Source organism: Borostomias antarcticus, assembly GCF_949987555.1.
Source record: "Borostomias antarcticus genome assembly, chromosome: 7".
Lineage (NCBI taxonomy): Eukaryota > Metazoa > Chordata > Actinopteri > Stomiiformes > Stomiidae > Borostomias > Borostomias antarcticus.
This window is the reverse complement of record NC_140240.1, coordinates 18,911,405-18,939,061: the sequence shown is the minus strand read 5'-3', so window position 1 is coordinate 18,939,061 and position 27,657 is coordinate 18,911,405. Positions and strand designations below refer to the sequence as shown.

General features: G+C 45.3%; 1 protein-coding gene across 1 annotated transcript in view; it reads left to right on the top strand.

The window, feature by feature from the left end:
• The window catches only part of LOC311311082 (inactive tyrosine-protein kinase 7-like), a gene marked incomplete at its 3' end in the record, with an annotated part of 105,485 nt that overhangs the window by 31,511 nt on the left and 46,317 nt on the right, over positions 1-27,657 (top strand). Inside the window, exons 2-8 of the mRNA XM_084440721.1 lie at positions 11,365-11,664; positions 16,279-16,381; positions 24,502-24,686; positions 24,974-25,121; positions 25,387-25,517; positions 26,021-26,287; positions 27,448-27,584. Of these exons, the coding sequence (XP_084296847.1) occupies positions 11,365-11,664; positions 16,279-16,381; positions 24,502-24,686; positions 24,974-25,121; positions 25,387-25,517; positions 26,021-26,287; positions 27,448-27,584 (1,271 nt within the window). The remainder of the gene's footprint in view (positions 1-11,364; positions 11,665-16,278; positions 16,382-24,501; positions 24,687-24,973; positions 25,122-25,386; positions 25,518-26,020; positions 26,288-27,447; positions 27,585-27,657) is intronic.

The window sequence follows — 27,657 nt, the reverse complement described above, 5'->3', positions numbered from 1 at the left end:
GTGTGTGCACTGTGCGCGTGCGCACAGGCGGCATTCTTTGTGATTACCTAATTAAAATGGCGTTCCTCCACTAAAAAAATCCCCACTACACCACTGGCATTATAGCCTAATGTTAATGCTGTGCAGTGGGGGCATTTGCATGTTGCGTGATGATCAGCGCGGCTTGTGTGACTAGGATAGGCCTATTTGAAATGTAGCTAATGTTAAAATTGTAAGTCCATGTGGGCTTGGGCAAAGCATTGATGCCACCTAGGTCTAATGGGTTATGTACCACCATAACCCGACACTGGTGACTTTTTTTGTTGATGTTTTTTTGCTCTCCGGGATCTCTCAGACGCTTTGGTTGCCTCTGTCACGGGAGCACTTTTTGCTCCGGCACCTCCAGATTTACAAATTAAGGTCTGCCTATAACCCTAAATGACGCTATGCCATCTACAATAAAATTACGGCCAACACAAAGTTAACTGGGATGTTTGACCTAATGTGTTAGTCTAATATAACCTCCCAATGCCAGTGGTACAGAACTAAATGCCACATCTCATGTCAGGTACCTGTTTCATAGGAATAGAAGGATATATGAATATTAACCTGGGCGGGACTATGATAATGTTCCTCGATCTACGTCACCAAAACGTCAGTAACAACGTGGAAAATGTTGAAACTCCGAATGGCTTGTTGAAGGGTTGAGCTTCCAGGGCAGGAGAAAGTGTGCTGACCATAAACGACTGGGTTGTTTGATATCTACTTTTGTACATTGGTAGGACCATCAGAGACCAACATATATATGATAAACGCATTACAAAAATGATTTAGCATGTGTGGTGACCTTTAACTTGTATGGTAGAGAGTAGGCCTACATGAGAAGGCACTGGCTATACTGAATTAGACGGGTTTTCATGTCCTTGTTGTGCTGAAGGAACACCAACATATCTACTTTGTGTGGTTTCAGCGAGGATGGGAGTGAGGTAACAATGTTACCGGCAGCACTAAAAACTCTCTCTGAAGGTGTGCTCGTTGCACAAATGTTTTCGCACCACCAGGCGAGGGGATCCCCGTTGGGGTCGATGGTTTCCTCCTGCAGGTAATGTGTGAGTTCTGTCTGCTCGAGCTCTCTTGGGAATGCGCACGTGGGTGGTTGCGCGTGATCTACAGTAGGCATGAGAAAACCCTCACATTTTAAATTGTAGGCTAACCTTTGATTCACTGGTGATAAAAAAAACAAACACATAATTGACAAAAGGAATTAACAATCAGACTTCTGAAAGATGTTATGAACCTAAATCTGTTCAGAATTATTACGCATGGAATCATAAATACCTCAACATGGATTGGAAGCGAAATTGTGTTTATTGGGCAAAAAAACAATATGCTTGTCCCATTTATTGTGTCCCTTATCTACACAGCCTACTAGGCCTAATTGTAAATACATGCTTCGGAAATTGATTTACAAATGGAAATAAATGCTTTGGAAATTGATTAACAAATTTCGAATATCTGTCTCAGCTCCGTGTAATGCTGAAGACACGGCCTGTCAGAATGGTGTGTTTGTTTAGGGTAGACTAAGTGAGGAAAAAGCAAGTCCATACCTGATATTTATTTAACAGCCCTAATGGGAAAAGCCTCATGAAACATAATAACAAAAAGAAAAAACTTTAGTTACCGCGGTTGATGCGGTTGTCTGAGAAGTAGCGCAATTTTTTCACAGTACCGTGGCCTTGCAATATTGCGGTAACCGCAACAGTCCTAGCGTTCACTTAGACAATACATTTAGTTGGAACACCCATGTGGAAAGCTTGTGTTCTTGTTTACAGCAGAGATTATACTTTTTGCATAGACTCAGGGTGCATGGGGTGGACAAGAAAATCATGTTTGTATTTTACTAGGCTGTATTGGAGAGCATAGTTAGGTAATGGTATGACTGCATGGTATGGCAATCTCACTGTCAAGCTCAAATCTAAGCTTGCTCGTCTGCTACAGACTGCTATGAAAGTCATGGGGAGGGAGGAACACCAGACCCTCCAGTCCATATACGAGCAGTCTGTTTCCAGGCAGGCACAGGGAATATTGTCTGACCCATCTTATATCCTTTATGCTGAATTTGAGCTTTTGCCCTCCGGCAGACGGTATAAAGAACCCAGTTGGAAATTAATCCGCTTCAAACATTCATTTGTGCTGACCTCAATCAGAATTTTGAATGGTGTTAAATGAGGTTGTAGGGGTTGTGCAATGGGCCAATGTGTTTTTTCACTGGGGTACCTGCAATACGGGTTATGTGCAATATATGTATTATGTGCATAGGAGGCAATCTATGTATGCACAGTATTGAGTCCAAGACAAATTTCCCTAAGGGGACAATAAGGTAAAGTATATCTAATCGATTTGGGACCTTGGGTCTTCTATTTTCTTATGTGAGATTGTCCTTTGCAATCCAAAACCGCATGGAACACAATCAGTTGGTCTTTATCAAGGAGCATTTCTCTAATTTCTCTTGTTACTAGCACCTTTGTACTTCTTGACCAAGCTCATTCGTTTATTCTCTGTCAAAGTGGCCTCTTCTGGTTGTCAGAGCTCTAGGACAGTTGGACTACAGTGAGGTATATTCATCATGAATGATAGCTGTGCACTTCCCCCTTCTAGGTCCATCCCATGGGGGTTGGGGTGCCCACTCCATGAGCAACAAGCACCACAAGCGCTCTTCGAACTTTGAGGACCCGTGACCTAATAGAAGGGGAAGTGAGCTAATAGAAGACGAATAATACAAAAGCCTGAGCTGAGCTCAGTCTGGAATGAAGCCTTCATGAGGTGAGGGGGGTCCAGGATGTGGTGGGAGAATGATGGAGTACTCCCCTCTCCATCCTGTAGAGAGATGATCTGCAGGGTCATGAGGTATACCTCTCTCCTTCCTGTAGTCTTCTACTACTCTCACTGAGCCCAACAACAGGAGAACCTCAATAAGCTCTGAGAACACATGTGAAAAAGAGGCACCATAGGAGGTGCGTCAGGCTGAAATGTCCAGCAGGAAGACCACCAATCCTGTATTTTCAACTTGTAATGTTCAGGTTAGAAGTCAGTGTTGTAAGTGTATTGTAAGGTGGGTGCTGTTCAGTTCCTGAAGTCCCACGGTGCTGTTCTGCTTCTGAACTCAGGGTGCTGCACATTCTTGATTCAATTCGTTTTTTTTTTTTACCAGTCTGATGATGTGATGTATTTTGTTGTGGAGGATAAGTATCAATGCTATACTATAGGCCTATATACTGTATTATTAGTATATATTGTTGTAAGAAATTTCTAAAATGATTTGCAGTATTTTGGTCCACTCTTAGGTAGGGTTGAAAGGGGGTAGAAAATGTCTGGTTACTTTCCGGAAATTGACCATGGGAAGTTAAGCTCAGGAATTTAGGAAATGTTTACCTTTTTCTGGTAGCCTATAACACCGTTTTTCCAACAATTTTTTTCATTTTATTTTATATACATATTTTAGAATTTTATCCCGTTTTAATCAAATTTGTTTGCCAATTGACCCTGATCTAGTGTCCAGTTACCCCCTACTAACTGGAGATTCCTCCACAACCCGGCCAGTCGGCAATGTGAAAGGGAGAGACAACTCCTTGACTATCTCAGCTCACAACCGTAATTACAACACCAGACAGGGTTGCTGTTCTGTGACGAACTCTCAAGCCGAGATTAAACTAACCACCCTCGGGGAGCGGCGACTCAATAAGCCACTCCCTCTGAGATCCGGCCATACTCAGATCTGACGAGACCACCAGTTCCCCGATGGGCAGCTGCACCGGAACACAATACATTAGACTGCTACACCACCGCGTACCCCTATAACAGGGAACTTAAATGTAGCCTAGGGGGGAAAAAACATAAAATGCAATGCAAATTCAGTTGAATTTCAACCCTGTACTGTTCATTCATCCATCACATGCACAGCTAATTCCGAGCATCCTACACACTAAGAGGGCTGCAGTATCCATTTAAGTTCTAATCACAAATGGATTAAGCAAAAAATTTCATTTTAAAAATGTTATTAGAAATGTCTGCTTATAACAAGACAAAATGTTTATATTTTATATTTTTCTGTTTATGACAAGGTAAATAAAGTTGGTATAGATGACCCCAAAATTCCCAGTTTATTCCCGTTAATTCCCATTAATTCCCATAAATTCCTGTTAATTCACATGGACAGTTCCCAGCTTCGAATATTCCCGAAATTTTGCAACCCTCCTAGGAATTGTAGGTAAGTGTTTCTACATTGATGGGAATATGGAATAGCATTATTGATATCCAGTAGACTTTGAGAATTGAGAACACAAACTGGCACTCCAAACCAGGCCAAATGTGTGTGTGTGTAGGGGGTGGGGCCCAACGTGGCACAGTGGATATCAGCCAACGCCAGTCATTCATCCTTTAGCTCATTAAAAGCGTACTTTTCCACCGTCCCCTGGCACACACACATACACACACACACACACACACTCCTCTCCAAATCCATGGGAGTCGGGCACTTCCTTTCCCAGTTGCTAGTCGCAGACTGGTCCAGACCAGCATGACCTTCAATCAGCAGGGTCCCCTAGTCACTGGAGAGAGGCAGACGGGCAGACTGGGCCCTGTCTGCATGAATGGGACACTTTTGGGCCCCTGAACTTCAGACAAGTCCTGCCAGTCATTAAGGATAATAACTGGCACTACATTCAACATCAGAGAAGAAGAAAAAGAAAGAAAGAAAAGACGAATGCCCAACTGAAATTCATACACTGTTGTTTTTATTTGAGTGTTAGGATTTGAATGTTAGACAGCGAGACGTTGTTTCACACGGCAGTTGTATTTTTGTGTGTGGCTGTAAGCCAGCGCACCTAGGATAGCGTTTGTCCGGTTATCATTCCCTCCCTCCCTCTGTTGAATGTTGACCTGCATTTCTCTGTTGGCACCACAAGAGGCAGTAGTCCCAGCACACCAACATAAAGAACACCAAAATCAATCCGCCGATATCCACTGCACAAGTAGAGTAGCGGTGAAAGCAATCAATCAATCAATCAATCAAAGCTTTATTTATATAGCGCATTTCATACCCAGAGGCAACACAATGCGCTTTACAGAGAACAAGGGAGGTGGGCAGACATCCCACCCCTACATATTCCAGAGGGAAGCAAAAAACAGTAATCACTCGGGGGCCAGATAAGTGAGCTGTAAAAATTCTTCCCTGACCCCTCTCAACGAGGCGATCGAGCAAGCTCCTGGAGTATGTTTGTCTACCGGCTAAGAACATTTATAGAGCAATAAATAACATTAAATTACATTTTCAGAGTAAGAGAGGCTAATAACATCATAGGAGAGACATGGCAAACATTGGTGTATGTCTGTGTGTGCATAAATGTGCCTGGGCCCAGATAGAGGCAGGGTCAGGGGTAGGATCGGGGTAGGAAAAGGATACGGACCCGGGTGAGGGGAAGGGGATCTGAGCCCAGGACTGGTGTCTGTCAGTGTGTGTTTGAGTGTGCCTGGGTCCAGGTAGAGGCAGGGGTCAGGGGTAGGGTGGGGGTAGGAAGAGGATACGGACCCGGGTTAGGGTGAGGGGAAGGGGGTACTGGACCCAGGCCTAAGGCCGGAAGTGGACTGTTGTATGTCTGTGTGTGCGTGTGTGTGTGTTAACTTATTTGCTACGACATCTGCAGCAGACACAGGGGTATCTATCGGACTCAGGGTGGTCTACTGGTGACAGTGGGGCATCCACTGGACCTGGTTGGAAGATAGGAGGGAGAGAGAGAGGCACTAGGGAGAGGGGAGGCAGAACAGGGTTAGTAGCACACAGAGCCATATATAGAGCAGTACATTACATCAAACTACATTTTTAGAGCAAGAAAGGATAAGAGCATCATGGGAGAGGTGTGGCAAACACTGATGTGTGTCTGTGTGTGTGTGCGTGCCTGGGCCCAGATAGAGGCAGGGGTTGGGGTAGGGTGGGGGGTAGGAAAAGGATACGGACCCGGGTTAGGGTGAGGGGGAGGGGATCTGAGCCCAGGACTGGTGTATGTCTGTATGTGTGTGAGCGTGAGTGTAGGTGTGCCTGGGTCCAGTTAGAGGCAGGGGTCGGGGGTAGGGTTGGGGGTGGGAAAAGGATACGGACCCGGGTTAGGGTGAGGGGAAAGGGAACTTGGCCCAGGTCCAGGCCTAAGCTGGATGTGGACTGGTGTGTGTCTGTGTGTACGTGTGTGTGTTAACTAAGTACTACAACATCCACAGCTGACACGGGGGTATCCATTGTCTGCGGGCGACAGTGGGGCATCTACTGGACCAATGTATACAGAGGATTCACAGGTAGGTTTGAGGCTGCCTTTCTGTGTCTCAAGTTCCTAGCTAGTGATTGTAGGCTAGGTCGAAAAGGTATGTCTTGAGGTCTCGCTTGAAGACCTCCGTTGTTTCGGCCCTTCTTAGGCACTCCGGTAGGGTGTTCCAGAGGTTGGGGGCATAGAAACTAAAAGCTGCCTCTCCGTGTTTCTTGGTCCTGGCTTTTGGAACTGTTAAAAGTTCAGTACCCGAGGATCTGAGTGGTCTGTTGGGCATGTACTTAACAAGCATGTTTGAAATATATTCTGGTGAGTGATTGTGGAGAGATTTATAGACTAGTAGTAGTATTTTAAAGTCTATTCTAGAGTTGACTGGTAACCAGTGTAGTGATTTTAAGGCTGGTGTGATGTGTGCCCTTCGTCTAGTCTTAGTGAGGACTCGTGCTGCAGCATTCTGTATCATTTGTAGCTTAGAGATTGCTTTCTTTGGTAGGCCTGATAGTAGAGCATTGCAGTAGTCCAGCCTGCTTGTGATGAAAGCATGCATTAATCTTTCGGTGTCAGCCTGAGAGAGAAAGAGTTGCACCTTGGCAATGTTCCTTAGGTGGTAGAAAGATGTCTTTGTAATATTCTTTATGTGGTTTTCGAAATTAAGATCTGAGTCAAGTATGACACCTAGGTTTTTAGCCTGGCAATTGGTGTCAATTTCCAGAGTTTTTAAGTGTGCAGCTAGTTTCTCTCTTTCAGCTTTTTCTCCAATGATCAGTACTTCTGTTTTGTCCTGGTTTAGTTGGAGGAAATTATGTGACATCCATACATGTATATCTGTAGTACACTTGACAAGGCAGTCAACCAAGCTGTAGTTACTGGGTGTTACAGAAATATAGAGTTGGGTATCATCTGCGTAGCTATGGTAGCTAATGTTGTGCCTCCTAATGACACTGCCAAGGGGCAGCATGTACAGGCTGAAGAGTAGAGGTCCTAGGATCGATCCTTGGGGCACCCCACAGGTCATAGGGATCTTTCCTGAGCTATAATCACCGAGGGCGATGAAGAAATCCCGACCGGTTAGATAGGTCTTAAGCCAATTTAGGACTGGACCAGAGAGGCCAACCCACTTTTCCAGTCTTTCGATGAGGATTGTATGATCTATAGTATCAAAGGCTGCACTCAGGTCCAGGAGGACGAGAACAGAAAGCTCTTTGGAGTCAGCATTAATTCTGAGGTCATTTACAACTTTGACTAATGCCGTCTCTGTGCTATGGTGGGCGCGAAAGCCGGACTGGAAAAGGTCAAGGGTACAACTTGTAGCTAGGAAATCATTAATCTGTTTGAAAACTATTTTTTCCAGAATTTTACTCAAAAAGGGAAGGTTGGAGATTGGTCTAAAATTGCTAAAAACTGAAGTGTCTAAGTTGTTTTTCTTCAGTACGGGTCTCACCAGAGCAGTTTTAAGTATTGGTGGGAAGACACCTGTAGATAGGGAGTCATTAACAATGGATAAAATGTCATAGGATACAGAGTCAAAAATAGTTTTGAAAAAATCGGTGGGGATGGGATCCAGCAGGCATGTGGAGGTTTTGAGTTTGGATACTACTACAATGGACTCCCACGCGGGAGATCAGGGTTGAAGGCCCCGGTGGGGATGACTTTATGGGACTATACCCCAAACCTCCACATGTTCATCCTTTCACTCCAATCTTTTTATCCCTTACCTTTGTCCAGAAACAGAAGTTGAACCCATTGCAGCAAAATAGCTAATGTTACAGGAATCATCAGTGTAACTACTTTAGCTATTGACCGATACTATTAATGTTATGGAAGCTGCTGCTAGTTGTTGTGAACTCTTGAGCTAACCGGCTATCCCGCTCTTATTGTGCTGGATTACGAACTGTTATTGTGCTGGAAGTAGGGTTGCATGGTATACCGGTACCAACGGTAGACTGCGGTATCAAAACGCCACAGTACATACGCTACCATAATGTTGGACAAACGGTAGCACCGTAGGACCACATGGTACCACTGCCGTAGGATAAGCTCAACATCAACAAAGATACTATTGAAATCAATGTTAACTAGGGCTGCGAGAAGCATTGAGCGGGCTCTCGCACCCCACACGTGTCGGGGTGCGGCGCCGTTAAAGGCTGTGCTATTTCGGTGTCCATTACTGAGAGAAAGTTCCTGACACAAGTAGGTGGCGCTCTAAGCGTGACTCAATACCGATGCATAGTTGTGTTCAGGACGGTACCTTGATGAAGCCTGAGAAATTGGACAATGCATGTAGGAGTTATGATGACTTCCTGCTTGACCTGTAGGCGGCGCTATAAGTATGACTCAATACTGATCTACAGATGTGTTCGGGATTCGAACTTCATCAAGTGTGTGCAATTTGGAGTAAATCGGATAATGTATGTAGGAGTTATGAGGACTTCCTGTTTCACCAGTAGGTGGAGCTGTAGGTATGATGCAATACTGATTTACAGATGTGTTCAAGATGTGACCGTCATCAAGCATGAGCAATTTGGAGTAAATCGAATAACGTATGTAGGAGTTATGAGTACTTCCTGTTTCACCAGCAGGTGGCGCTGTAAGTGTGACTCAATACGGACGCATAGATGTGTTCAGAATGCGACCTTCATGAATCGACAGTAATTTGGTGCAAATCGGATAATGTATGTAGGAGTTATGAGGACTTTTCATTTCATTTCATTTGGTTTCACCAATAGGTGGTGCTATAAGTATGACGCAATACTGACACATAGATGTGTTCAGGACAGAACCGTCATGAAGTTTGAGATACATCGGACAAATTGGATAATGTATGGAGGAGTTATGAGGACTTCGTGTTTTATGGCGAAATGTCAAACTTTGGCGGGGCGCCACGGCACTAGCCTAGTGCTAGCTAGCAACTGCACAATAGTCACTAGCAAGCCGTGTGTGTCTTGTTTAGCAAGCTAGCTAACAACATAAAGCTGAAGTGAAAAGAGGATGCAAGTCATATTTAATGGGCTTTTTACACGCCATGTGACATAACAGTCATACTTACCTTACATTGGTAGCTAGCTATACCTTTTCTTACATTGGTCGTGCATTGGTCAGGAACATGAATAATTAAACTTAGCTAACGTTATGTCCCAACAAGCCATGACATATGAGCTTACTCACTTGCTAACCTGAGGTACTGTAAATTGCTAGGCTTGTTGCTAGCTGCCTGTTTTGTAGTGTGCACTGTTTATTGCAATATGATCAATCAATCAATCAAAGCTTTATTTGTATAGCGCATTTCATACCCAGAGGCAACACTATGCACTTTACATAGAACAAGGGAGGTGGGCATACGACCCACCCCTACATATTCCAGAGGGAAGCAAAAAAACAGTATCACCCGGGGGCCATAAGTGAGTTGTAAAAATTCTTCCCTGACCCCTCTCAACAAGGCGATCGAGCAAGCTCCTGGAGTATGTTTGTCTACCGGCTAAGAACATTTATAAAGCAATAAATTACATTAAATTACATTTTCAGAGTAAGAGAGGCTAAAAACATCATAGGAGACATATGGCAAATACTGGTGTGTGTTTGCCATGGCCCAGGCCTAAAGCCGGAAGTGGGCTGGTGTATGTCTGTGTGTACGTGTGTGTGTGTTAACTAAATGCTACGACATCCATAGCAGACACAGGGGTATCTATCGGACTCAGGGTGGTCTGCTGGTGACAGTGGAGCATCCACTGGCCCTGGTTAGAAGATAGGAGGGAGCGAGAGAGGCACTAGGGAGAGGGAAGGCAGAACAGGGTTAGTAGCACACAGAGCCATAAAAGCAACACAGATATTAAAACAGGCAACCTGGAGCAAGCTCCTGGAATATATTTGTCTAATGGCTAAGAACATTTATAGAGCAATAAATTACATTAAATTACAGTTTCAGAGCAAGAAAGGCTAAGAGCATCAGGTCCAGGCCTAAGCCGGATGTGGACTGATGTGTGTCTGTGTGTACGTGTGTGTGTGTGTGTTAACTAAATACTACAACATCCACAGCTGACACGGGGGTATCTATCGAACTCAGGGTGCTCTGCGGGCGACGGTGGGGCATCCACTGGACCTGATTAGAAGGTAGGAGGGAGAGAGAGAGGCGAGGCACTAGGGGAGGCAGAAAACGGTTAGTAGCACGCTGAGCCATTGAAGCAACACATGTCAGAACAGAACAAGCTTGTTTCAGGGTAACCAGCTTCTGTACACCTTGATATACATACAGTGCATAGCAGGATATACACCAATGTATACTGAGGTTTCACAGGTAGGTTTGAGGCTGCCTTTCTGTGTCTCAAGGTCCTGGCTTATGATTGTTCTTGGTCCTGGCTTTTGGAACTGTTAAAAGTTCAGTACCTGAGGATCTGAGTGGTCTGTTGGGAATGTACCTAACAAGCATGTCTGATATTCTGGTGCGTGACTGTGGAGAGATTTATAGACTAGTAATAGTATTTTAAAGTCTATTCTAGAGTTGACAGGTAACCAGTGTAGTGATTTTAAGGCTGGTGTGATGTGTGCCCTTCATCTAGTCTTAGTGAGGACTCTGCAGCATTCTGTATCATTTGTAGCTTAGATATTGCTTTCTTTGGTAGGCCTGATAGTAGATGATGGTCAGTCGTTTTTTTTTATCAGATGCTATTTGTATGTGGTAAACAGGAGGCACTTTCTTAAAAAGAGGGGAGGAGGTTTCTTAAAAATATAATGTTTAGAAATGGACAGAAAGCTCAGTGTGAGCAAGTGCAATTTATCTTTTTAGAAATGACAAAAGGCACATCTGCCTAATTTTTGCTGTGGTATCGTGGTACTAGCCTACCCAGAACCGTGATACACTTACTGGTATCGTACCATGGGTCCCAATTTTGGTACCGTGACAACACTAATTGGAAGTAGTTCAAATGTTTCAAAATGAAAGTTAAAAAGTAATTTAGGTTGCTAAACGCTAGGGTTAGGGATATGTTTGGGTGTAACACACTTCTATCTCCACATCTGACCTTTTTCTCTCTCTCTCTCACTCTCTCTCTTTTCCTCACTTCTCTGTTTCCCCCAGTTCTCACCGATGTGCGCGGCGCCCCCTTCTACTTCACCAAGGAGCCCAAGTCCCAGGATGCCTTGCACGGGCGGAGCGCCATGCTGCGCTGTGAGGTCAGCGACCCGGTGGACATGAGCTACAGCTGGCTGCAGGACGGCCGGGCGGTGACCGACTCTGAACGGCGTTTCCAGGAGGGAGCCAACCTGAAGTTTGCCGCTGTGGACCGCATGCTGGATGCTGGAAATTTCCAGTGCGTGGCATACAGTAATTCCACTGGGGAAGAGGAGCACTCCACAAATGCATCGTTCAACATTAAATGTGAGTTGGTTTGAGATTTTGGAGTCTCTGATAATTCTGCACTGGATATCTTTGCTGCCCTACAAAGCCAGAAGACCGTAACTTAATTTTTGTCGAAAATTAGTTTTTGTCATTTTTGGGACATTAAGTATACTTTATCATGTGGACAAGTATCTTGAGTCAATTGTGTTGTTTTTTCGAGAAAATAGTGGGTTGACTTTACCTTAACTTCCAAAAGCGCTACAGAAGCCAAGGCAGAAGAACGTAACTTCAGTTACGGTTCTTTGCCATGGCTTCTCGGCACTCTTCAACGTTCGATTTGAGATACGGTAGGCTCTGCCTTTGTTTTGCTGTGCATCAACGTGGAGTTAGCCTACTGTTTACTGCGCTCAAGTTACGGTTCTATATTTGTATAATATCTGTCACCGAAACATTTCTGACACACACCTTAGTTATAACTTGAGAATCAACACTGCTCCCATATGCGATCAGAACAATGCAAACAACGCATTGGAAAGAAGCAATGCTTGCCAGCTATAAGTTATCGTAAATCATAAGCAATTAATTATTATTTTTTCCTGTCAGCCTTTGACAGCTCGACAGCAAAACAAACTTGGCGGACTGTGATAGCCCAACAGTGTGAGACACTTTCTAGGACAGGCGCGAATGAGACACAACTCCTAGCCTAATCATATACACGCACGCACGCAATATGCATGTTTAGCACTAATGATTCACAATTAGGCCTATAAAGATAAACATTGCCTACCTTTTCTTTAACCTGATCAAATCTATTGCAAACGCCGACAAATTATATCCACAGCTGTTTTGAGTACGCTGCATTCAAAACGTTAAATCCATTATTCTTTCTTGACATGCTGACAGGTTATCCTACTGACATTAATCCAATTCAATACAAAACGCGAGTCTGAGTCCACTATCCTTGCGTTGGTTGTAACCCTTGTATTCAACATTGTCTAACATTGTTTGCAAAAAGTTATCCTCCACATGCAAGAGCGTGTGTTTGTTGACCGAACGGATGTTGACGTTTGTGATGTAAAAAAACAACATCCAATCACGTTCGCTATGAATTGATATCTGTTTTTTTCTTTCGATCTTCATAATGCTGTGGTCACAGCCATTATCTGGAATGGTTTACACAAGGTATTTAACCACCTATAGGTTAAATAATTATATATATAATTATAATTCATCCAGTGAGTAGATCTCCATGACACTTCTTTTGGGAATGATCAACTGGTTTCATACATTACATTATATTAGTCATTTAGCAGACGCTTTTATCCAAGCAACTTACAATAATTGCGTAGGAAGTCAGTGTACTGTAAGTGTACTACTACTACTCGCCAGAACTCCCAAGTGCATCTCCTTTCTAAACAAGTGACTCAGAGCATAATCTAGTGCTGAAGCCAAAGTACATGAGTAGCAAATAAAAAATGAGCAGCAGTGAGCAAGCCCTCGCACCCCACGCATGTCGGGGTGCAGCACCATTAAAGGGTGTGCAATTTGGGGTAAATTGGATAATGTATGTAGGAGTTATGAGGACTTCCTGTAAGCAGTAGGTGACGCTATAAGTATGACTCAATGCTGACGCACAGATGTGTTCAGGATGCGACCTTCATCAATCCTGAGCAATTTGGAGTAAATGGTATAACGTATGTAGGAGTTCTGAGGACTTCCTGTTTCACCAGTAGGTGGCGCTGTAGGTATGATGCAATACTGACTTACAGATGTGTTCAAGATGCGACCTTCATCAAGCATGAGCAATTTGGAGTAAATCGGATAACGTATGTAAGAGTTATGAGTACTTCCTGTTTCACCAGTAGGTGGCGCTGTAGTGACTCAATACCAACGCATAGATGTGTTCAGAATGCGACCTTCATGAAGCGTCAGCAATTTGGTGCAAATCGGATAATGTATGTAGGAGTTTTGAGGACTTCCTGTTTCACCAATAGGTGCTATAAGTATGACGCAATACTGACACAGATGTGTTCAGGACAGAACCTTCATGAAGCGTGAGAAATATCGGACAAATCGGATAATGTATGTAGGAGTTATGAGGACTTCGTGTTTTATGGCGAAATGTCTAAATTTAGCGGGGCACCACGGCAAGGGTGTTTGGTGAAAACTCTATTTTTTTGATAACTTTTGATCACAAAGGTCTTAAGATGAAGCTGACCGAATATGAAGTTGATCGGATTAAATTTTTAGGAGGAGTTTGTTAAATTACGAGATGTGGAAATAGTAAAAACAAGGAAAAAATGGCACATTGAGAGCAAAATGGCTGACTTCCTCTGCTACGGCTACGGTTTCTGGAACTCTGTAGCCTGGCTGTACGATCGCGAACTTGTGAACAAAATAAATACCACATACGAGCAAATATGACCTGCTCCGCTATAATGAAACTGTTAAAACTAAGATGCCTGGATAAATAAATAAATTTTCGAAACGATATATTTGACAGAATATAACCAGAATATAAACTAACCACAGGTTCGAGGTCTGGGTAACTGAACGCCTTTTCGCCTCAGCGTAACGACGTAACCCACGCATTCCCGTCACCTGACTCAAGTAGCATGCTACATTTTTCTCGCCTGCTATATCGTTTTTGTGGAGTAGTAGGTACTATATAGCATGCTACTTCTCACCTGCTATATAGCAAGTAGCAGGTAGCAGGCATTTTGGACACAGCCCATGTCTCTGGTAGGGTAAGTATAGAACATGTCTCTGGTGGGGTGAGTATAGAACATGTCTCTGGTAGGGTGAGTATAGAGCATGTCTCTGGTAGGGTGAGTATAGAACATGTCTCTGGTAGGGCGAGTATAGAGCATGTTTCTGGTAGGGTGAGTATAGAACATGTCTCTGGTGAGGTGAGTATAGAACATGTCTCTGGTAGGGTGAGTATAATACATGTCTCTGCCCTACTAACACAATCAGGTTGCAGCAATGTTGCAGGTTGTTCTGTTTTTATCTGTATTGAGCATTCATGTGTCAAATCTCTTATTTCATTGATTACATTCTGGAGGAGATGGCACCTTTAAACACATGATTTCCACCATGGGTCGCAGTATTAGATAATCCTGCCTACTTTTTTTTTAATGAATGAAAAAGCATTCAATTTATAACAAACAGGGAAATATACAATCAATAACATTTCTAAGATGAGTTATTAACCTCAACGTACAGTACAATATGAAGGATAAAAGCTAAATTTTTAAGAAAAAAAAGACAGGAGCAGTTTGGCAAAAATCCTGCCTACTTCAACTGTGAACCAAGCAAGCAGTGACGTCACGGGATATCCCGATTGCTAGCCTAATAGGACTGTAATACAACATCACTGTCACGTTATTTAATGACGTTGCAGGCACCCATGTTGCCAATGTTTCTGCAACGTTGCAGTAAAGTCTAATTAGACTTAGGAGGGTAAAGTTATTTTCGACCATAGATGGACGTTGTCACAACATCGCCTGATGGTAACTTTGCAACTTACCTAAGTACAACTTATGTGCAACGTTGCTGCAACCCACTGTGTTAGTAGGGTGGTAGGGTGAGCATAGAACATGTCTCTGGTAGGGTGAGTATAGAACATGTCTCTGTTAGGGTGAGTATAGAACATGTCTCTGGTGAGGTGAGTATAGAACATGTCTCTGGTAGGGTGAGTATAGAACATGTCTCTGGTAGGGTGAGTATAGAACATGTCTCTGGTAGGGTGAGCATAGAACATGTCTCTGGTAGGGTGAGCATAGAACATGTCTTTGTTCCCGGTGGGGTGAGTATAGAGCATGTCTCTAGTGAGGCGAGTATAGAACATGTCTCTGCTGAGATGAGTATAGAACATGTCTCTGGTGAGGTGAGTAAAGAAGTTGTCTTTGTTCCTGGTGGGGTGAGTACAGAACATGTCTCTGGTTTGTTGAGTATGGAACATGTCTTTTGTCGGATGAGTATAGAACATGTCTCTGGCAGGGTGAATATAGAACGTGTCTTTGTTCCTGGTGGGGTGAGTATAGAACATGTCTGCACACAGTCCACATCCACTGGGATCACTACCAGGCGTAAAGAAAGACCCTCCTCAAGCAATAAGAGAACTGCAGCCTCATGCTTCTCCTATAGGCCCCAGTAGGAGCCTCTCCTACCTCTAACCCTTCTCCTATAGACCCCAGTAGGAGCCTCTGCATTTCTCTCTTTGCTTCTCCTGCTCTCAAAAAAAAAATCAAATGGCGTCCACATGAGAGAAAGTTATTTTGAGTTCTGGCTCTGAGGGCCAATACAAAGCATTACTTTATGCCTCTGCCAAGATGGATTGCTTGGCGATGCAGGGTCCAGGGCATCGTGTCGTCGAACACGCAGGGTCGGCTGAAAAGACGGGCCTGTTTCTGTTGCCGGCGCTGAGTTAGCGGCCAGACGGTGTGAATGGCCTGGTTTGTTTTAGTTAATGAGGAGTGAGAGGGCTCGACTCCCTCTCTCTTTTTCTTTGAACTGGCTTTCTCTAACTTGTTACTGCCCCTTTCTCAACCTTCTCCACTTTATACACCGCTTTCTGACTCTCTACTCCTTACTTTTTGATCTCCCTCACTTCCTTTCTCTCCCCCCTCCCCCTCTCTCTCTATCTCTCAGGGCTGGAGAGTGGCGCTGTGACGCTGAAGGAGCCTTCCTCTGAGCAGGACATCCAGAGCTCCGCCCCCGTCACGTTCAGGTGCAACATCGACGGACACCCGAGGTGAATACAAAATGCCACACCAGCAACCCCTGTTCCACACCAGCTATCACCTCTCCACCAAGAGAGACTCATTCTCTGTTCCTCTCCACCAAGAGAGTCATTCTCTGTTCTTCTCCATCAAAAGAGAGTTTTCAGTTCTGGCTGTTCCAATACCCCCGCCCCCCCCCCCCCCCGCAACTTTCTACATAAATTGTAGCTCTTCCTGCTGATGCTACCCTCTTCCTTCCCGTCTCTGGGTGGCATGTCGACCTGAGTCTGTTTATTCATAGAAAACACTCAGGTTCTTTCTTTTTTCTTTTTTTTTTACAAAGGAAGGCACCCGCTACATTCAAGCTGTCCAAAACTCTCATCATAAGTGAAACCAGGCCAGGTCCAGCCTGGCTTATGTGCGTGGCTGGCTTGTTTCTGTCCAGGACTGGTAGGACGGAAGCTAGTCATGCCACTGAAATAGCTGTGATATGAAATGACATGAAATAATGTCTGATAAATTAAGATAGGTCTTGTCGCCTGGACACATCAGTTCCAGTGCTTCCAATGCTAATGCTAGAGGGGGATAGCCAGTTAGCTCATAAGCTCACAACAACTAGCAGCAGCTTCCATACCATTAATGGTAGCGGTCAGTGGCTAAAGCAGTTACACTGATGATTCCTGTAACGTTAGCTATTTTGCTCCAATTGGTTCAACTTCTGTTTCTGGACAAAGGTAAGGGATAAACCCAGAGAACACAAGGCTAGCGGACCTACAGCGGGTCCCCGATGGACGAGCTGGCGGACCTCCGGCCGGATCTGCTGGCAGGTTCCTGGCCATTTGCACATGGAATGGCGGATTATTAGCGTCAGGGACAGCGGTCCGCTAGCAATCCGAAATGCTCCCGCTATTGCTCCACCACCATTCCACCGATAATTTATTGTCTATATCCGAGGCCCATTGGCCCTAGGCTTATGGATATCCATTGCTAAATTACCTTACTCTGAACATTCAACCCTTCCTTTCATAGTCCCCCAATTACTAAACATGTACCTGGTAAATGCATGCAATGTATAGCCTAATACACCTATCATTCATTAGGTTGTCCTCAGACGAGCTTGACAGCGAAGTCTCCAATCCTCTCGGTCGTCCATACATCCAGCCAGTTCTGCAGAACTCTCCACTCCTGTGTCCCTCCTCAGTTCATCCACGTATGTTGGTGTGGGACGTCCTCTTAATCGTTGCCCGTGTGTTGGTTCCCAGAGCACCAGCTTGCTGGCTGGGAGATTATGATATCTGTGGCAGTGGCCAGCAAGTTTCATCCTCCTGGATGCCACTTTCTCACTCAGCTTTGGTAGCCCCCCATACAGATTCTTGTTGGTAACATGCTCGCTCTGGTTGACATTTAGCACCACACGCAGCATTCTGGTGTAGCACCCATTTAGAGACTTCTGCAGGGTGGGCTTCAGGGTCCAGGTTTCACAGCCATACAGGAGGACAGACTCCACGGTCGCATGGAAGAAGCTCAGTTTGATGTGTCGAGGGAGATTGGAGTTCCACACACTATTCATGCCATTCAGGGCCCTCCATGCCAGCGCTTTTCTCACCTTAAAGTCCTGTTCTGATGAGTTGACCCAGGAACCCAGGTATTTGAAGTCGCTAACTTCTGCTAGAGCATTGCCCCCTGCTGTCTTGAGAGGTGGGTGGTCACCTCCGAGGCCCCTGCGGTCGATCGACACGGTCACGGCTCTTCTCTGTCCTGGCCCCGCAGTGGTGGAATGAACTGCCCACTGATGTCAGGACAGCAGAGTCGCTGCCCATCTTTCGTCGCAGGCTCAAAACTCATCTCTTCAAGAAGTACTACAACAATCCTCCCTCCTAAGCACTTATTGTACTTTATTGTATTGTATTGTATTGCACTGTACTTTAGATTGCTATTCTTGCACTTCAAGAACCTTCAGCACTAGATTATGCTCTTAGTCACTTGTTTTAGAAAGAAGATGCACTTGTGAGTTCTGGCAAGTAGTAGTACATTGGCTTTTCCTATGTTAAATGCAATTATTGTTAGTCGCTTTGGATAAAAGCGTCTGCTAAATGACTGTTATGTAATGTAATGTGGTCCAGGAGAGTGTTGTCTGGTGATTGCCTCAGTCTTCTTTGCATTCAACCTGAGGCCAATCCTGGCACATTCTGCCTCTACTCTGTTCAAGAGCTCCTGTGCCTGCTCCACACAGTTGGCCATCAGACAGATGCATAGTCCAGGTCTGCCAGGACTACAGCGGGGTTTCTTCTAGACTTCCTAGGTGTTATTATGAAGCCAAGCTCATGCTCTTGCCCACTGATGGCTTTCCTAAGCGCGTAGTCCAGGGCTACAATGAAGAGGAAGGGGGCAAGAGTGTGTCCCTGTAGCACTCCTGCTAGGATGTCAAACTCCTCACTGTTGCCATCCGGCCACTCTGGCTCTTGTGCCCCTGTACATGGTCTCTATGGCCCAGAGTAGGTTAGGAGGGACCCCGTAGGCCTTAAGGATTTTCACCATCACGCCTCTGTGTATTGAGTCAAATGCTTTTTTTAAATCAATAAAACACAGGACTGCTGTTAGGTTGTTCTTTTTCACCTCCTCAATGATCCTCCTTAAACGACAATGCTCGTTTTTGACAACCTGGACCTTATTTACGACATATTATAAGACGTTTGACTCACCGAGATCACTTTGGTGTAGTTCGGAGGCATGTAGAAGAAATGTAAAATCTAGCGCGAGCCAGTATATTCATGTAATGGCGGTGGTGGGGGCACCGAGAATGCAGTTTCTAAAAATCTATTTTCTGCCGCGAAAAGGTTGTTTTCATCAATCTGTCTTTATGAATTGCTAGTTGTGCTTTCATAAAGCGTAGGCCTGTTGTGGTTGTTCACATGCCTCTGTAATATGATCTTTAGAAACGTCTTTCGAAACGAAATAGCTTCCCCACTTGCTCCAGCACGCATGCGCACAGCGTGCAATCGTTGCTCCAGCACGCTGTACGCATGCGTGCTGGAGCAAGTGAGGAAGCTATTTCGTGTAATAATATAATATGTTGTAAATAAGGTCCAGGGGCCTCATTTATAAACGTTGCGTAAGTACAAAAGCGTGCGTAACCCATGCTGAGCAACTTTCTACGCAACTTTCGGTATTTATAAAAAACGAGCTGAGCGATAAGTTGGCGGAAGGTGTGCGTAACTCTACGCACACTTCGACCCTGCTTTAACTACGATAAGCACGTTTCTGGAGATAGGGAAAAACGCGACTCCGATGGCAGAGGGATGAAACTCAGGAAAGTCTGCGAAACGCATGACATATTGAATAATAAATACATTGGTCGTGGCAAGAAACCCTCCAATGTGTCACACAGTTTAAACGAAATCAATCGCCACCGTAGCCTAATCACTAAATAATGTCTGCATTGCTTTGGATGTGTCTGTGAATTGACTCATTTGTGTCATAATATAATGTTATAGTGTAGGCCTATATTCATTTATAGGCTATTCCGTGAAGCATCACGGGCAGTAGCCTATGAATAAAAGCCACATTACGTTGATAACACAACACAACACGAGCCTATAGGCTTATCATAGTAATGATTCCGTATGTCGATAGCCTACAACTATGAGGCCTATACCGCACCAAACAAATGTTGCATTCGGCGTTGAAGTATATTTATTCAGTTAATCGTTTATTTAGTTAATTATTCGTACGTTTAAGTATCCACCTATTCATTCGTTAATGTATTTATCTATTTATAGCCTATATTTGATTAGGCTTTTATGTAAACCCGAATGACCACTGAGGCAAGCCGCAATTACAATAATGTTGAGCGGTGAATGGAAATGTCCTACTTGAGGCAACTGTAGGCTACATTAGGCTATATTGTACATCATCATATATCCTCATATTGTCTTATGATTGTCATGTAGCAGGCATGCGAGGAATGTGGGCCTAAAAACGCATGTCATCGCAATGCTCACATGCCGCTTTGGTAGAATTAGCTGTGCGCAAAACAGCGCATGGAGATGATGCGTCTCCAAGTTGTAAGAACACAAGGGAGCAAGTTAGATTATTAATTTGCCGAATCGTCATGTGTGTAGCTATAATTACGCTTTATAGAATCACATTAAACTCATCCATGGACCCCATATATTTACAAGACCTCGATACAGGCACTGATATAGCTGCATTATAGTAGGCCATGACGCACGGGGCCTTGGATATACCGGGACTTGGCACAGATGTTCTAATATGTGCTTGGCTGTCCCGCAACATCCATTAGAACACGCAGCTTCTATATGCCTACAGAATGTTTTGAGAAAGTATGTGAAATGCATGATATCCCGGAAAATACACAAATTGGCTGCTGCAAAGAACCCTTAGATCTGTCGTACAGTTAAATTGGGGATACTTGCCTTAAGTAGTCACTATAGGCCTACATGTTTGCATTGTTATGGATGTCATTGTAAATTGACCCATTTATACGTTGATAAGTTAGGCCTTTTATTCATGGATCACCCTGTGAAGCATTAGGTTACGTGCAATATAGATCCAAACCCCATTACCCATGCAACAACACTATAGGCTTATAATGATTATCAGTTTGGATATAAGCAGCCACTTATAAGGCCTACCGCACTAAACGAATGCCAATATAGCCTGCATGATAGATAATTCATTATAATCTAAATGGGACCACTCAGGCCTAACATGTGCTCTTATCAGTCATGCACATGTGGATTCATCGTTCCGAAAAGATACTTTTGCGGCGTCTCTACCTCGTTGACCAATACCTCCACCTTGCATCGGTAAAATGTCTCTTTCTCTTTCTGCCTTTTGCACTCGGCTCCATTGTCGTTGCATATGTATAGGCGTATCACTGACCATTTATAGGCAATTGTGGGCATTCATTGGGGTGTGATCAGAACGCGCGTTCACGTGCGCCAAGTTAAGTGTTGATTGTGATTTATAAAGGGAAGCTGGCGTAGGCGTGCCTGAGTGAACATGGGTTGTGATACGCAGCGTTTTATAAATCGGATTTTTTGTGCGTATATTTTAGTAATCACTTAGCTAAGCTAACTTAGTTACGTGGATTCTACGCAACGTTTATAAATGAGGCCCCAGGTTGTCAAAAACTAGCATTGTCCTTTAAGGCCAGGATGTGGGCTACGGTGGTCCTTCCTTTTCTGAAGCCATTTTGGTTGTCCCTCAGGTGAGGGTCAATGGCATCTTGAATCTGGTTTAGTATCATGCGGTTGTACATTTACGCTATAACACATGTCAGGCTAATGCCACGATAGTTGTCCGGCTCCAGATTTCGGCACCGGGACGATGTTGGAGAGGGACCATATATCAGGCTTGATGTTTTCTATCGGAGCTTGGTTGCAGATCTCCAATATGATGTTTTTCGAGATCACAGTTCTTCCATCCGGCCCAGTGCTTTTCCCTTGCTTCAGAGCGGACTTCGCTGTGGCAAACTCTAGCTGTAAAGGGGCCATCGTCAATCACAAGATTTGTGAGGACTGCAGGTATTTCTTCCTCAGCTCCTTCCACTGTCAGGTGTGTGCCTAGGACAGGGGTGGCCAACCAGTCAGAGACTAAGAGCCACAAAAATTACTGTGGTACCACCCAGAGCCACACCATATATACCAGCGTTTCTCAACCTTTTTTTCAGTCACCGTACCCTTCATAAATACTTAAAATCCCAAGGCACCCCAGTCTAAAATAAGAAGAAAAATGTTATTGTCCATTAAATATACATTTAAAGTTAATGTATTTAAAATTAATACATACAACAAGATATTTTCTGACATAATATATTTTGGACTGGGTTGGGTTAGGCTGGGCTGGACTGGGATGGGTTAGGCTGGACTGGATTGGACTGGACTGGACTGGACTGGACTGGACTGGACTGGACTGGACTGGGCTGGGCTGGGTTAGGCTGGATTGGGCTGGAATGGGTTAGGCTGGGTTAGGTTAGGCTGGGTTAGGCTGGAATGGGCTGGGTTAGTCTGGACTGGGCTGGGCTGGGTTAGTCTGGACTGGGCTGGGTTAGTCTGGACTGGGCTGGGCTGGGTTAGGCTGGACTGGACTGGGATGGGCTGGGTTAGGCTGGGCTGGGTTAGGCTGGACTGGGCTGGGCTGCGTTAGGCTGGACTGAACTGGGCTGGGTTAGACTGGACTGGGCTGGGTTAGGCTGGGCTGGACTGGGCTGGGTTAGGCTGGGCTGGGTTAGGCTGGACTGTGCTGGGTTAGACTAGACTGTGCTGGGTTAGGCTGGACTGGGCTGGGCTGGGTTAGGCTGGACTGGGCTGGGTTAGGCTGGGCTGGGCTGGACTGGGCTGGGTTAGGCTGCACTGGGCTGGGCTGGGTTAGGCTGGGTTAGGCTGGACTGGACTGGGCTGGGCTGGGTTAGGCTGGGTTTGGCTGGACTGGACTGGGCTGGGCTGGGCTGGGTTAGTTTGGACTGGACTGGACTGGGCTGGATTTGAGGCTTTGAAATTTCCCAATGATGTCTGGCATATCAGACAGAATGGCTTACCATTACGTTCTATGAAGAAAAAATGACTCTCCCACTCGGGTAAAAAATGTCCTGTGTTCGTCTTCATATTTTCTTTTCGCTGCGCATTTCTTTCCAGCCATTCTTTGGTTGTGTACAGTAGCCTAGGCTTTTGTTGCTAGTGACGAACTGTCCACACACTGTGGCTCGCTCGGCTTCTACAGACATTGGCTGAATAGTGCCAAGAGCCGCGTAGAGCAGCTGCAGATTTTTGGGCCGCACTTGTGTTGCCTCGAAGAGCGCAAATTCCTTTGACATGATTTTCTGCAGGTCATTCCCACACTTCTCCTTTGGCTCGGAACTTTTCATGCACGTATCGATTGCTTGCTGCAGTTCAGCCTGCAGGCTTAGGGTGGTTTGACTCTGTTCGGTTGATTCCGCTCCCTGATCTGGGGGTGGTTGGACTTGGGAAGGCTCCTCAGTGGCAACAAAAAGTCGCTCGAACAGACAAGTGCCGTCTTCAGTAGCCTAGGATAGATCTGGAGGGCATAGCGAAGAACTCATCTCCCAGATTGACTATCACTGGGTTGTGGAGATACCTAGACAAATAAAGAATAGGCTATATAACGCGCCATCATGATATTTATTAGCCTGTATTCATAAGCAGGCTATTGGTAATAATACCAATATATTATAATAATAATATAATAGGCTAGCCTACATTATTATTATTATTATTAATAATAATATTAGCCTACGTGAGACAGTGACACCACACTATGCAGTGAATGTTAGCGGTTTGTTCGATGTAGACCTCTGATCTACCGCTGTAGTAGGGCTTAAACTAACTGGTGCTTCTTTTTCTTCGCATCTGCGTGCATAAATATTAAAAAAATAAAATAAACATAGCTCATATGTCCGCTTATCTAAGAAGAAAATAATACATTTCATACAATATATTGAGTGTTTATTAATTGTTTTAGGCTACTAATGCATGGTTAAAATTCCAGCCCAATAAAACAACGCCGAAAAGACTGGTCCCGATGTCCTTTCCCGGGATTCAGGGGACTGATGCTTTCCCGGGATTCCCAACCAGCAACCCTACTAGTCACGCCACTGAAATAGCTGTGAATTGAAATGACATGAAATAATGTCTGATAAATTAAGATAGGTCTTGTCGCCTGGACACATCAGTTCCAATGCTCCCAATTCTAATCCAGCACAATAAGAGCGGGATAGCCAGTTAGCTCATGAGCTCACAACAACTAGCTGCAGCTTCCATAACATTAATGGTAGCAGTCAGTGGCTAAAGCACTTACACTGATGATTCCTGTAACGTTAGCTATTTTGCTGCAATTGGTTCAACTTCTGTTTCTGGACAAAGGTACGGGATAAAAAGATTGGAGTGAAAGGATGAACGTGTGGCAGTTTGGGGTATAGTCTCATAAAGTCATCCCCACCGCGGCCTTGAACCCCCGTCTCCCAGGTGGGAGTCCTATGCTCTCACCACTACTCTACTTGTGCAGTGGAGATCGGCGGGTTGGTTTTGGTGTCCTTTTTCCAGTCCTCATGTCCCTCTGTGTGTAACCAGTTGGTCCTCTGCTACTCACTCCGTACCGTTCACCCCCGCAGGCCGACGTGCCAGTGGTTCAGGGACGGCGTGCGTCTGCCGGAGAAGACCCACCAGATCAACAACAAGGAGCGCACGCTGACGCTGCCCAGCGCCAGCCCCGATAACAACGGCCTCTACTACTGCTGCGCCAAGAACGCCGCCGGGCACGTGTGCAGCAATGCCAACTTCACCCTTGACATCATAGGTGGGTTAGGAAGATGTTCTGTGAGAAAATCTGAATGATTGTTCAAAAGAGTAGGCCTAATAGGCTCACTTTATTTACCACATTCACTTGGTAATTAAATTAAAGTAACACTAATGGCTGTACAAAAAAACGACGCAAAGTATTGTAACCAAACTCTTATTCTGGTGGCGTGATTACTACAAACATTTATTTGAACCACTTTTGGTCAGTCTGCATGCTGTTAGCTGCCTGAGGTGGAATACTGTCTGTCTATATGGAACATGTGTCCCTGTCCTGTGGCGGTGTAGATAAGAGCTACCCCCGGCCCGTGGTGACCCCGGACGACCTGGTTGTCCTGAGGAACGAGGAGGCGCTGCTGCGCTGCTTGTTCACTGCCGAGCCCCCGCCCACCCTGGAGTGGTATCACGAGGACGAGCTCATCGCCAACAAGTCACGGTGCGTGCGTTTGTGTGTTCTTGGCATGTTTGTGTGTGTGTGTAACTTGTTTGTGTGCGACAGCTTTTTTCTGTGTGAAAAACGTGTGGGAGTTTGTGTGAGCTACTGCTACACGTTAGGATTGATGCACCCTGCAACGCGACGCTTTGGCAGATAAAAACCCTCGAAAGCGCTTCATTGGATGGGCGCTGTGGCCCTGGAGGAACCGGTTCAGTTCTAATTCAGCGGTCGGTCGTCACCAACGCTGTTTCCGCCTCCTCCCTAGGCTGGTCCTGTTGAGCAACGGCTCTCTGCTGATCACCCAGGTGAAGCCTCGAAACACGGGCCTCTACAAATGTGTGGCCAAGGGCCTCAGCGGGCCCTCTGTTGTCCTGAAGGCCACTGTCAGACTAGCAGGTAAGATCACACACACACACAAACACACACACACACACACACACACACACACACACACACACACACACTGGTAATTCACTGCTCCAAGCACACACACACACACACTGGTAATTCACTGCTCCAAGCACACACACACACACACACACACACACACACACACACACGGGTGAGGACACAAACAGTAATTTACTATTTCAAACATATTCACGGATACACACACACACACACACACACATCAGATGTGTGTCTATGTAACCCAGAGAAGCATGGCAGAGATTAGCTTGATTAATTCACTTCATCTGTGTCTGATCTCATCTGCCTTAGCTTTGGTGGCATGGCGATCCCGGAGTCATGATTCCAAAAGCACCTCTCTCTGGAGAAGAGATAACCCTCACTCTCTTTTTATCCCTCTCTCTCTCTCTCTCTCTCTCTCTCTCTCTCTCTTTCTTTCTTTCTCGCTCTCTGTCTTTTACCCCCCATCCGCCACTATCACACGGCAACAGAAATTGAGGACATGGGGCCCGGCTCCAGCCCCGTCTTCACCGATGACACGCCGCAGCGCGTCTCCTGCCGGCCACCTCGTGGCTACCCGGAGCCCCGGGTGTGGTGGGAGCGCGGCGGGAAGAAGCTCCCCGGCGAGGGGCGGGTGTACCAGGATGGCCTGGCCCTGGTGTTCAGCCCTGTACGCAGGGGGGACTCCGGCACTTACAGCTGTGTGGCACAGAACAAGGCCGGCACCAAGCGCCAAGAGGTGACCATCACCGTGGCCAGTGAGTAAAACCGAATGCTTCTTTGATCATGAAAAACGCTTTGAAGGGCAGCATCTATAGATAGACAGACAGACACACAGACGGATAGAGAGATGGAACCAGGCTGCAGTGATTAGGAGGATGATGGAGAATAATACTAGTCGTTGACAATAATGCCAATCATGTTTCGTCCTTGCAGTGATTATGCTAATGATACGGGTGTGTCAACATGCTAGTGCCCTTATAGCTGCATGATATTACCCTGCACTTTGGCAGACCCTCTGGTCATGACAAAAGCTGCACTGCATTTTAAGAATCTTAAAATTCCCCACTCAGTCTCTGTAATGACGTATAGTTCGCCTGGAGCAGACTGGAGTATCTGCTATGATAAAGATTTCGCAGAATGAAGTAATGTCTTCCTGATACTGTGCTACTCAAAACACATCACTTCCCTTTCCAGGACAGGACAGCACAGCACTAGCCTGTACACTGAAATTATAAATTAAATTCTCAGGGTCACATGCGGTCTCATGTCATGAAAATGATTTTTGGGGTCCTGCTAAGGCCAATTCATAGACTTAATAGCAAAAAACTCATAGACTAATAGCAAAAATATTTTTATTAAAGTTATCTCATGCAACCTTAACCCTAATAGTGTTACTGTTCTGCATGTCCCCCCAGTAGATAATGCTACTGCTAACTGCTCCCCCAGTAGCACAAAAGCTAATGTCAGTGAGGTGAATTGTTAGCTTTCAGGACCAGATATCAAACCCACAGATTCCCAGAGTAGGGATTTAAATGTAAATCTAAATGCTAACGGTGTAGAGCTAATGTCTTCCAGAAGCGCTAATTCCCCCAGTAGTAATGGCATGTCAATGCTAATGGTGTGTCCAGTAGTAATAGCATGCCGATGCTAACAGTGTCCCCCAGTAGTAATAGCATGCTAATGCTAATGTTGTGTCCCCCAGTAGTAGTAGCATGCTAATGTTAACGCTCTGTCCCTCCCAGTAGAGCTAACATCCTCCAGTAGGAATAGCATGCTAATGCTACCGATGTGTCCCCCAGTAGTAATAGCATGCTAATGCTAATGGTATGTCCAGTAGTAATAGCGTGCTAATGCTAACGGCGTGTCCCCCCAGGAGTAATGGCATGCTAATGCTAACTGTCTTTCCCCCGCGTAGCTGCTCCAGAGTGGGTGAAGAAGCCTGAGGACAGCCAGCTCGAGGAGGGCCAGCCAGGCTACCTGCACTGCCTCACCCAGGCCACGCCCCAGCCCCAGATCACTTGGTACCGCAACTTTATCCCCCTCACCGCAGAGGTCAGTTCTGGTTCAGCGCCATCTCTGTGTACTTCATGACTAAAGGGGAAGAACTACATTTCGATTCCCTGAT